Source organism: Quercus suber, unplaced genomic scaffold, assembly GCF_002906115.3.
Source record: "Quercus suber isolate HL8 unplaced genomic scaffold, Cork oak 2.0 scaffold_601, whole genome shotgun sequence".
Lineage (NCBI taxonomy): Eukaryota > Viridiplantae > Streptophyta > Magnoliopsida > Fagales > Fagaceae > Quercus > Quercus suber.
In genome coordinates this window covers 56,806-69,818 of record NW_027070045.1, presented here as the reverse complement: position 1 = coordinate 69,818, position 13,013 = coordinate 56,806, and the positions used below count along the sequence as shown (strand labels likewise).

Here is a 13,013-nt window from a genome sequence, read left to right as displayed (position 1 = left end):
TCCACCATAAGTGGAGACAATGAACTCCGAAAGGGATCAAGGACACGACCAGCTGTACTAAAGGCAGATTCTGAGGCCACAGTGGATACCGGAATTGCAAGAACATGTCGTGCAACTCTTGAAAGCACACGGTATCGTGGGGAATTAACCTTCCACCAAGCCAAAATATCAAAATTTTCATCAAAAACATCTTCACAACTCTCTAACAGGTATTTATCAACCTCTGATTTGGTATTTGAAGAATCAATACCCTTCAAGTGCTTCTTAAATCCCATCATCCTCATTGCCTTCGCATCAACCACATTAGAATCATCTCCCTCTATTGATCCACTTGGATTTTGGCCTTGGGCTTGTGCAGCAGCACTAGCACTACTACTCCCCACTTGATTTTGAGTATAAAATTTATACAAATCCTCCAAAACAGCCTTCACTCTTGCTGCCATATCAACAGCCTTTTGCCTCTCATACAAAGTACCAAAACAGTACTCAAGATACCTCAACTTGTATCGAGGATCAAGAACTAACCCTACATACAACAAATGGTTCATATTATCAAAGTTCCCCCAATACTTTTCAAATTTGTTCTTCATGTAATCAGCCATTTTTCTCAACAAATAACTATCTTTTTCATGCTCTAACTCAATTGTGTCATAAATTGACATGAGCTCCAAAAAGAAAGAATTGCTAGTGACATAATTGGCACCCGAAAACCTCAAGGTTGCATCATAAAAAATTTTAAGAAATTTAGAAAAGATCCTAATCTTTTCCCAATCCACATCATCCATTCCCCAAGCAACCTCATGTCTATCATTTCCTTCTTCCTTTGCCTCCTCTCTAATTGTCCTAAGAAAATTTGGATCATCTTCCTCCAATCTCTCAAAAGCCTTTTGATACTTCTCAGCCTTCTCTAACATAATATAAGTGTAGTTCCACCTAGTGGGCACATCTAAGCACAACTGATTTCTAAAGTCAACTTTCTCCTTCTCCACACATAACTTAAATGTGCTTTGTCTTTGTGGAGATGATCTCACATATTTCACAGATTTCCTAACCTTTACTATTGTCTCATCCATTTCAACTAAACCTTCACGAACAATCAAGTTCAAGATATGAGCACTACACCTCACATGCAAGTATTTATGCCCTAAAACTGTTGCCTTCCTATGCTTAGTCTTTTTTTGAATAAAAGAAATCAACCCACTATTAGAAGCAGCATTATCAACTGTAATAGTTAGAATCTTATCTATCCCCCAATCAAGTAAACACATCTCTACTGCCTTCCCAAGTGTTTCACCCTTGTGATTTTCCACTAAACAAAAACTAAGAATCCTCTTGTGTATTTTCCAATCACTATCAATAAAATGGGCAGTGAGACACATGTAGTTCAGATTTTGAACAAATGTCCAAGTATCTGTGGTAAGGCAGACCCGCTGCTCTCTTAGGGCTTCTTTTAACTTTTGTTTTTCATCTAAAAACACCCTAAAGCATGTTTTAGCAATTGTTGTGCGGCAAGGGATTGGATTGAACCTAGGTTGGGTAACACACATAAACTTCCTAAAACCATAACCCTCCACAAACCTAAAAGACAGCTCATCTAGAATAATCATCTCTGCCAATGCTTTCTTACATTCATCAAAGTTAAACACCCAAGGCACAAGTTTACTGCTACTTTCTCCTTCTTCTTTAGGTTTGAATGCTAGGGTTGATTGGTTTTTTTTGTCCTCCCTAAGAGGATATTTCAAGCATTGTGATTGTATGTGATTTCTCATGGATGTAGTGCCATTTAACTTAGTGTCACTAGCATAAGTTGTGCCACAGTAGTTACAAGCTGCCCTAGGTTTCCCCCCCCCCCCCCTTGATTGTATGTGATTTCTCATGGCTGTAGTGCCATTTAACTTAGTGTCACAAGCATAGGTTGTGCCACAATAGTTACAAGCTGACCTAGGTTTTTCCCCCCCTTCAATAACAGTAAAATGACCCCAAACAATAGATCTTTTTTTACCAGTATTACCTGCAGTTGGTGGGAGTGGGGGTTTGCCTTTGTCTTCATGCACATTGGTTGCCCCTTGATCCACTTCATTGTGTTGACCCTCTGCGATTTCCCTTGTCTCATTCATCTACAAAATAAAATAAAACACAATAAGTCAGCAACTATAAAAAGTAAGAAATAAAAAATAAAATTTAATTCCAAAATGAGCCTAGTCTACAATATAAAAAAATACGGTAACAATAACAGTAGTATAACACAATAAAAGTCAACAACAGAAGAAAAAAGAAAAAAAAGAAAAAAAGAAAAAAAAGGACTCTTCACAAGAAAGTAATCTATTAACAAATACCCTAACATCAGTCAACTATTAACAAATACAACATCATCACAGTTAAGCACATGGGGTTATTGATTTTCAATTCTGTAACATCAATAAGAAAATAAATTAACATAACAGTCAGAGATTGGCTTGAAAGTTTTCTTCTTTTCCAAACACTTCAATTTAATTTTTACTTATGGGCTGACATCTACCAAGGACTTTATTTTTTATTTTTTATTTATTTTTTAATGAATACCAAGTGCTTGATTTTATTGCCTTGTACCAACCATAGAGTGAGTGACCCAATTAAGCTCAATTGTTAGGAAAATTGCTAATCAATTAATGTATGCATAGATGATAGAACTTTACAGGTGTCATGCGTTTGGAAGAAATTTAAGCAAGCACGCCTTGTAGGGTGTTGCATAAATTTGACTATTTGTTTAGAAAATTAATTAACTAATATAAGACATTGATTGAAAATTTAGTGGTTTGATTTTCAGTGCTTCTCGAAGAGCCCCTTGTTAGCCTTTTCATAAAGCCTGTATGCTAAAAAAAATCATGCAAGAAGCATATAAATGAACATAGTTTAGGTCCATCTAAAATGTTCAACCTTTATGCATGTACCATGCAGTAGTAGAAGACTTTATATGTGTGCTATATGATCTGGATTCAACCAAACATAAGAAATATGCAGAGAGTAGCATGTACTAGAACAAACAAAAATAGTATGCACAAACTAAAAAGTCTCATCAATGAGGAAAGCCATTGGCTTCAAATCCACCATAATTGGAGCTACTGTGTAGTACTATATTTTAGTATTTTTCTCATCCTAGGTTCATACCAATCTGTTCAATTTAGGCTATGGATTGTATCGTACGAAAAGATAGTTACTTAATGTAAGAAAATTGACACCTTTGACTTAACAAGTAAGATGACCATAGATAAACTTGAAAAAATGGCGTGTGGAGGCGACGGCAGAGGGAAGGAGTGGAAAGTGTGAGAGGTAGAAGTGGGGCGGCCTGAGGTCTGAAACTCTGAATGTTAGAGAGTGAAAGGGTGAGACTGAGAGTGAAAATGAAAGAGTGGGCCGGGTATGTAGGGTAGGGTTTCCACTTTTTCCTTTTATAGTTCAATTAATTTTAGTTTAATTAGATAATTAGCTAGTTTAATTATAGGTGATTAAAATCTAATTGATTTTAAAATGTTGGCCGGATCATTTGAAATTTGAAACTTTGAAGTGATGATTGAAAAAAAAGAAAAAGGCCCACTGCACCTTACTGAACTTAGTTTCCCTTTAGTCACTTGATAACTTAGTTTGGTAACTTAGTTTGAACTTAGTTTCTTGATTGATTGGACTTTGCCCACTGCCCAAAGCAAAGCTGGCAAAGCATGCATCTGCCAACTGCCAAAAGCTGAAAAGCAAATCTTTTTTTTTTTTTGAAAATATCCGGTAGAGAATAGTTGTTTACAAAATATTATATATTTAATATAATAATATAATATAATAATATATTAATGATATTATTATATAATAATATTTCAGTTCGGTTCAGTCGGTTCGGTGTATTAAAATTTGACACCGAAAATCGAACCGAAATTTTCGGTTTTTTATAAAATAAAACCGAAACCGAATCGAAATTTTTACATCGGTTCGGCCGGTTTGAAGCGGTTTTTTCGGTTCTTCGGTTTTTTGCACACCCCTATAGACGAGGCATGTACCTAAGAAACTAATGCCTTTTAAGAAAAAACAAATACAAGCCAAACCATAGTTTTGTCCTTAAGCTCAACATAATAATAAGACAATATAATATAAATAAACAAGTCTTTTATGTAGATAGACAGCCTCCAGGCTCATCCAAAGTTATGTTCATCTAGGCTAGCATTTTACTGGTAGTACCTCCTCAAGTGCTCAACATTCCAAGGATGCTCCAACTTCCTCCCGTCTAAGGCCTCCAAGTAATAGGATCCTTGTCTCTTGCAATTGACAACTCTGTAGGGGCCTTCTCAATTAGGTCCCAACTTCCTATGAGCTGGGTTCTTTGTTGTTAAGGAGACCCTTTTCAGGACGAGGTCGCCTATGTCAAACCGCCTTGGCTTTACCATTGCATCATATTGCCTAGCCATAAGGTTTTTGTACCTCGCCATCATTTGTTCAGCGTCCATCCTTACCTTGTCTATTAGATCGAGGTTCAAACGAAGTTGCTCCTCGTTATCTTTGTCCTGATAGGCTGCCACCCTATGATTGGCCATGTGCACTTCTGCAGGTATGACTACTTCAGTTCTGTAGGCTAGTTTGAAAGGAGTTTCTCCTGTAGGAATTCTCACTATCGTCCTATATGCCCACAGAACACCTGGTACTTCGTCTGGCCATACTCTCTTTGCTCCCTCAAGCCGAGTCTTGATTATTTTTAACAAGGATCGGTTTGCGACTTCAGCCTGGCCATTTGCTTGTGGGTGGGCGGGTGAGGAGTAGTGATTCTGAATCTCGAAGTGTATGCAAAAATCTTTGAAGAATGCATTGTCAAATTGTCGTCCGTTATCGGATACCAGCACCCTGGGCACGCCAAACCTGCACACAATGTTCTTCCACACGAAGTTCTTGACATTTTGTTGTGTGATATTAGCTAAAGGTTCTGCTTCTACCCACTTGGTGAAATAATCGATACCAACCACAAGAAATTTTATTTGCCTTACACCTATTGGAAAAGGACCCAAGATGTCTAATCCCCATTGCGCGAAGGGCCATGGGGCCGTTATTGGGGTTAGGTACTCTGATGGTTGTCTAGGGACGTTACTGAACCGTTGGCATTGATCGCAGACCTTGACATAGGCCTTAGCATCAGCTTGCATATTTGGCCAGTAATATCCTACACGGACGACTTTGTGGACAAGTGATCTGGCTCCTGAATGATTGCCACACGCTCCCTCATGAATTTCTCTGAGTATATAGTTCGCTTTGTCCGGAGCCAAACATTGGAGATAAGGCTGGGAAAAGCCTCTTTTGTACAGAGCCTCGTCCATAAGAACGTACCTAGCTGATCTCACCCTCAGCTTTCTTGCTTCGTCTTTTTCTTTTGGAAGTCGTCCATCTTTTAAGTATGATATAATTGGAGCCATCCAATTTTCTCTGCTCTGCACCTGTTGCACTTCTGGGATGTCTATACTCGGCATATACTGAATCTCATCAAACTTGTCGATGGCTTCACTCGCCGAAGCTTCTTTCGCTAAGGTATCTGCTTCCATATTCTCCTCCCTTGGGATTTGAACGAAGTTAGTTTCCTCAAATTTTTTCATAAGTCGCATCACCCTGTTAAGATACTTCCTCATTCGTTCTTCCTTAGCCTTGTACATCTCATTCACCTGGCCCATGATTAGTTGAGAGTCTCCCAAGACGAGTATTGACTTCGCTTCTATGGACTTGGCCAATTCCAGCCCTTTAAGAAGAGCTTCATACTCAACTTCGTTATTGGTTGCTTGGTACTGCAAGCGAACTTTGTGTTTCAGTTTATCCCCTTCTGGAGATTGCAAAACCACACCTATTCCTCCGGCGTGCTGTGTAGACGATCCATCTACATGGACGATCCATTTCTAGTTGCCTTCCATCTTACTTACATCGTCATAACTTGGGGTGAACTCTGCAATGAAGTCTGCCAGCACTTGAGCTTTTATGGCATGCCTAGGTTGGTACTTTTTGTCGAATTCACTGAGCTCGATAGCCCATTGAATCAATCGTCCTGCAGCCTCCAATTTGTTCATTGCTTTCTTGAGTGGGTGATTCGTCATGACGTTGATAACATGAGCCTGGAAGTAATACCTTAGTTTTTTGGAGGCTGTTATTAGTGCGAAAGCCAACTTCTCCATTAGGGGATATCGTCCTTCCGCTCCCCTCAGTGCTCTACTTGTATAGTACACTAGCTTTTGTACTTTCCCTTCCTCTCTTATCAATGCTGCGTTCACAGCATGCGGGGTTACTGCCAGGTATAAAAACAGCTCTTTTCCTATCACAGACGGACTCAGCAATGGAGCCGTAACGAGGTACTTTTTCAAGTCTTGAAAGGCTCTCTAGCACTCGTCCGTCCACTCAAATGCTTTCTTTAGAACCTTGAAAAATGGTAAACACTTGTCAGTAGCTTTAGAAACAAACCTGTTAAGGGCAGCAACTTGTCTAGTAAGAGACTGGACTTCTTTGATACTCTGTAGAGGCTTCATATCTATAATTGCTTTAATCTTTTTCGGGTTTGCCTCAATTCCTCTGTGTGAAACCATGAAACTAAGGAATTTCCCTGACGATACTCCAAAAGCACATTTGCTAGGGTTCAACTTCATGTGATACTGCCTTAGTATGTCAAACATCTCCTGCAGGTCGTCTAGATGCCTTCCCTCGTCCTGAGTTTTCACTAGCATGTCATCCACATAGACTTCGACATTCCGCCCAATCTGTGGACGAAACATATGGTTAACCAGTCGTTGGTATGTCGCTCCAGCATTTTTCAAACTGAAGGGCATTACTTCATAATAGAATAATCCCTGACTAGTGACGAAGGATGTCTTCTCTTGGTTGGCTTCATTCATCCTTATTTGGTTGTATCCTGAGAAAGCATCCATAAAACTAAGTAATCTGTCGCCTGCGGTAGAATCCATCAGTTGGTCAATGCGCGGCAATGGATAGCTATCCTTGGGGCAGGCTCTGTTGAGATTAGTAAAATCTACACACATCATCTACTTGCCGTTCGCCTTTTTGACCATTACCACATTGGCCAACCAATCTGGATAGTATACTTCTCGTATAAATTTCGCCGCCATCAACTTCTGAACCTCGTCTCTAATAGCATCATCCTCTCCGAGGCAAACGTCCTTTTCTTTTATTGAACTAGATTTGAGGAAGGACATACATTTAGATAGTGAGTAATGACACTAGGGTCTATACCTGGCATATCCTCATGAGTCCAAGCAAATACATCAGTGTTTTTCCTCAAAAACTGGATGAGGTCCTCCTTAATTTTTTCTTCTAGATCTGCCCTAATTCTGGTACACCTCTCCGGGTTTGTCTCGTCTAAAGAAACATCTTCCAACACTTCAGCAGGTTTTACCACGACTCTTTTTTCTTCAATATTCATGGCCTGAATTTGTTCATCCATGGCCTACATTGCCAGGTAACACTCTCTTGCTACTAGTTGGTCTCTTTGCACTTGTCCTACTCCTTGTTCTGTAGGAAACTTAACCGACAGGTGATAAGTGGATGTAACAGCCTTCCAACTGTTTAAAGTTGGCCTTCCAATTATGGCATTGTAGGAGGATGAACAATCTACCACAAGGAAGTTCACCTCCTTGGTGACTTGTTGCGGGTATGCCCCCACTGTCACTGGTAATGAAATAATGCCCACAGGTTGTACCTTCATTCTACTAAAACCTAATAGGGAGGAGCTCGGTGGTCGGAGCCAGTCTCATCCTAACCTCATCTGTTGAAAAGCTGGATAATACAAAATATCAGTTGAACTTCCATTATCTATCAGCACCCTTCTAGTCTTGTAGTCAGCAATAAGGAGGGTGATGACAATAGCATCGTCATGAGGGTAATGAATTCTCTTGGTATCCTCGTCCGTGAAGGTAATTGTCTGCTCGTCCGTAGTCCTTGCTCTCGGTGATCGTTCAGAGAGTTGGACGTTTTGCACTACTTTCAAGTATGCCTTCTTTGACTTAGACGTCTGTCCTGTAGAACTTCTCCCTAGGATGATTCTTATTTCTCCGAGTGGTGGTCGTGAAAATTCCTCTACCTTCCCTTTCAATTTCTCGTTCTTGTGATCTCGTCCAAGGAAATTTCTCAGCTTCCCTTGCTTGATAAGATTCTCAATCTGCTGCTTCAAATCAAAGCATTCGTCTGTATCATGCTCATGATCTCTATGGAAGCGACAATACTTATTCCTATTGCACTTGTTGGGATCTCCCTTCATCTTCTTCGGCCACTTCAAGGAAGGCTCGTCCTTGATTTGCATAAGGACTTGCTTGAGTGGCATGTTCAAAGGGGTGTACTGTTGATTCTGCACTGAAGGACCTGCTTTCTTCTCTCAGTCTTTCCTATCTTCTGTTCGTCCCTTCTTAGGATGAGGACCTTGTTCTGACTGACGCATTAGGTTGGCTTCCACTTTCTCAACTCTCTTCCTCTTCTTGGCTATGATAGCATCCTCTGCATTCATAAAGTTCTGGGCTGAATTAACTAGTTCAGCCATGGTTTGAGGCGCCTGTTCATATAACTTGTGGATGAACAAATCAGAATGAACCCCATTATAGAATGCCGCCAAAAGGAGCTTCTCATCCACCTCGTCCACTGCCAAGGCATCCCTGTTGAATCACATGATGAAGGACCGCAAACTTTCATTCTCCCCTTACTCTATGGTTAGCAAGCTAGACGAAGAACATTTGTGCCTCTGCCCTCCAATAAAATTATTAATGAACAACTTGCTTAACTCTTCGAAGGACGTCACTGTGTTAGGAGGTATTTTGCTGAACCACACTCGTGCAGGTCCTTTAAGGGTAGTAGGAAAAGCTCTGCACATAATTTCATCTGGAACTCCTTGAAGGTGCATGGTAGTTTTGAAGGTGGCAATATGGTCAAAAGGATCCCGCGTCCCATCATACGAATCTAACGGAGGCATCTTGAACTTGGGTGGCAAAGGGTGAGCATTGATGGAAGCCACAAAGGGGCAATCAGTCCTGTGAACTAAATCTTCTATAGGGTTCATTTTCCTCATATTCTCCCTCATCTCGTCCATAACTCTTCTCATTTGATCCATTTCCCTTTCCAAATGAGGTACCCTTCGTGAAGCGGTACCCCTTGACTGGTTTTCAGGTTCAACATTCCTTTCCTCTTCTTGACTCTAGGCCCGTTCTTTGGTGTTCCATTCATGACGCTGCTTCCTTAAATCAAGTTGTCTGACCAACTCCTGGTTCTGGCGAGTTAACTCCGCCATAGCAATGGCCATGGATTGCATGTGTTGGAATGAAGATGGTTGCATGGTAGGTGCTGATTGACGGTCGCGATGAGGGTTACTGGAGGCGTCCTTGCTTTGTTGAGGGCCTGGACTAGTAGCCTTAGATCTTGTCCGAACCATTTCAACTCTTTGTCGGTGAAAGAAATCACAAAACTCAACAAATTAAGTTCAAAGGGCAACAAATTTCTTTCCCACAGACGGCACCAACTAATGAATCCTTGGAAATCAGTGGGCTGAAAGGTCTCCGGGCGTTGATGATCTTAAAGGGTAAGTCCTGAAAAATCAAAGAAGATCAGAGAAGACCGGTGGTGGCCGGTCTTGAATCCTCCGATGGTAAAGTCAGTAGGTTGAAGTAGAAAAGAAAGCACTTCTAAGACTTCACCGTTTTCTAGAAAAATGAAAATGTCTCCCCTTTACCTCTACGTAGAAGGGCCTTTATATAGTGTTAGCCTGACAATTATTTTTCCTATCGTTGTAGAGTTTGGAGGATTCAGAGATAACTTCCATAACTGCCATGGAAGTTACCTCATCGGGACTTGTGTTCAACAGTTAACAGAAGGCTTGGTTCGCAACAATGTGACTCTTGGCTTTTGGAAGAGTTTGCCATCATCAGATAAACCTCGTCCGTCCATCACTAAAGACGGACGAGATTCGCTGCTAGTATGTCCCCCAATGGACGAGTGAATGAGGGACGAGTGCAAAAAGGACTGCAAGAGAGGGACGAGTGTAAAAGCCACTCATTCCCTACTTTGTACTTTGTCATGGATGGCCATATGGACGAGACAAAGCTAAGCACGTTTTCCTTACACCATCACCATCCCTCTGTTCCCTTTAGCGCTCTACTTGTATAATAAACAAGCTTTTGTATCTTCCCTTATTCTTTGATTAGTGTTAAACTCACTACATGTGGGGACATTGCTAAGTATAAATATAATTCCTCACCTAGTGTAGACGGGCTTAATAGAAGATTTGTTGTGAGGAAGACTGTAAGGTCTTGAAAGGTCTTCTGATACTCGTCCGTCCATTCAAACGCCTTCTTGAAAACCTTGAAAAATGGCAAATATTTGTCAGTAACTTTTGAGACAAACTTGTTAAGGGCTGCAACTTGTCTAATGAGAGACTAGACTTCCTTGATATTCCTTGGTGGCTCCATGTTCAGTATTGCTTGGATCTTATCGGGATTTGTTTTAATTCCCCTATATGAAACCATAAACCCTAGGAATTTCCCTGACCCTGACGAAACTCCAAAGGCACACTTGCTTGGATTCAACTTCATGTTATATCATCTAAGCGTGTCAAAGGTCTCCTGAAGGTCATCCAGATGCTTCTTCTCATCTAAGCTTTTCACTAATATGTCATCCACGTATACCTCTACATTTTGTCCCATCTGTAAACGAAACATCTGATTAACCAGTCTTTAATAGTTGGCCTCGCGTTCTTCAAATCGAAAGGCATCACTTTGTAGTAAAACTGACCTTGACTGGTAATGAAAGATATCTTCTCTTGATCTACCTCATCCATCCTTATCTGGTCATAACCTGAAAAGGCATCCATGAAACTTAACAACTTATGACCTACTGTTGAGTCTACTAGCTAGTCAATTCGGGGCAATGGATAACTATCCTTGGGGTAAGCCTTGTTTAAATCGGTGAAATCTACACACATTCTCCGTTTGTCATTAGCCTTCTTGACCATCATCACATTAGCTAACTAATCCGGGTAATAAACTTCCCAAATAAACTTTGTTGTGGTTAACTCCTTGATAGCATTATCTCGTTCAGGAGCAAAAACCCTCTTTGTTTGACGAACGAGCTTGGAGGAAGGATACACATTCAGACAATGGGAAATGACACTTGGGTCAATCCCTAGCATGTCTTCGTGACTCCACGCGAAAACATTAATGCTCTTTTTTAAGAACTGGACGAGATCTTGCTTCGTCTTCTCTTCCACGCTTGTTCCAATTCTGGTAAACCTCAGGGTTACTTTCGCCTAGAGGAACGTCTTCCAGTACTTCAATGGGCTCTGTAGCAACCCTTCTCTCTTCTATATTCATCATCAGCACATGCTTATCTATAGCCAACATGAATAAATACATTCTCTAGCTGCTAACTGATCTCCTTGTACTTGTCTTATTTCATAATCTATTGGAAACTTGACAGATAAGTGGTAGGTGGACGTCACTGCCTTCCAACTATTCAGAGTTGGTCGTCCAATGATGACATTGTAGAAAGACAAGCAATCTACGACAAGGAAATTCACCTCTTTAGTTATTTACTGTGGATATGCCCCTACCATGACGAGTAGAGTAATTGTGCCCACTGGTTGTACCTTCATTCCTACGAATCTAACTAAGGGTGCGTTCATTAGACGAAGTTGATCTCTACAAAACTCTCATTATCTATTAGCACCCTTCTAATTGTGTAGTCTGCAATAAGTAAGGTTATGATGATTGAATCGTCATATGGATGATGGGCCCTTCTAGCATCCTCGTTCATGAAGGTGATAGCCTGCTCATTTGCCCCCTCAGTCCTTGGTGGTCGTCCAAAGAATTGAACGTTCTGCACCACCTTCAAGTAGGTCTTCCTTGACTTGGAGGATCATCCTGTTGAAGTTCCTCCTACAATAACTCTTATTTCTCCAAGTGGGGGTCGTGACGGCTTTTCTACCCTTTAACTTTTCGTCCTTATGATCTCATTTAAGAAAATTCCTCAACTTTTCCTACTTGATGAGATTCTCAATCTGCTGCTTCAAGTCATAACAATCGTTCATCTCATGCCCGTGGTCACTATGGAAGCGACAATGCTTATTTTTATTACGCTTATTAGGATCTCCCTTCATCTTTTCTGGCCATTTTAAGGATGGGTCATTCTTGATCTGCATAAGCACTTGATCAAGCAGAACATTCAAGGGTGTGTAATGCAGACTTCGTCCTAAAGACGAACCTATCTTCATGTTGTCTTTATCCTTCTTTTCTCCCGTCTAGGCCTTCTTTGGATGAGGGCCTTGTTTAGAATGATGTGGGAACTTTGCTTCCATCCGCTCTACTCTCTTTCTCTTCTTGGCAATGATCGCATCTTCTAAATTCATGAAATTTTGGGTTGAGTGGATGAGTTTAGCCATGGTCTGTGATTCTTGATCATTGTGCTTATGGATGAATAAATCTGAACTAACTCCACTGTGGAAAGCTGCTAACAGCAGCTTATCATCCATCTCGTCCACCATCAAGGCTTTCTTGTTGAAGCGAGTGATGAAAAACCGTAAACTTTCATTATCTCCTTACTCTATAGTAAGCAAACTGGATGAGGAGTGCTTATGCCTTTGACCTCCAATGAAGTTATTGACGAACAACTTACTCAACTCCTCGAAGGAACTAATAGTGTTTGGAGGCATCTTACTAAATCACACTCATGCAGGTTCCTTAAGGGTGGTTGGGAAGGCCCTACACATTATCTCGTCCAGAACCCCCTAAAGGTGCATCATAGTCTTGAAGGTAACAATGTAATTACATGGGTCACACGTTTCATCATATGAGTCTAATGCAAGCATCTTGAACTTGGAAGGCAGGGGATGACTGTTGATGGACGTTATGAAAGGGGAATCAGTTCGATGAACTAAGTCATCTACATGATTCATCATTCTCATATTTTCCCTCATCTCGTCCATGGCTTTTCTCATTGATCCATCTCCTTTTCCAAGTGTGGCATTTTGCGTGAAACAG

General features: G+C 40.8%; 1 protein-coding gene across 1 annotated transcript; it reads right to left on the bottom strand.

Moving 5' to 3' along the window:
• Positions 1-7,750: 7,750 nt before the first annotated feature.
• Positions 7,751-8,320, bottom strand: LOC136063965 (uncharacterized). The gene has a single exon (XM_065765030.1). The coding sequence runs from the start codon at positions 8,318-8,320 to the stop codon at positions 7,751-7,753; it is 570 nt and encodes a 189-aa protein (XP_065621102.1).
• Positions 8,321-13,013: the final 4,693 nt, after the last annotated feature.

What these genes read in the sequence shown, in the direction of transcription:
- LOC136063965 (XM_065765030.1), bottom strand. Translation starts at nt 8,320, where the DNA reads ATGCCACTCAAGCAAGTCCTTATGCAAATCAAGGACGAGCCTTCCTTG.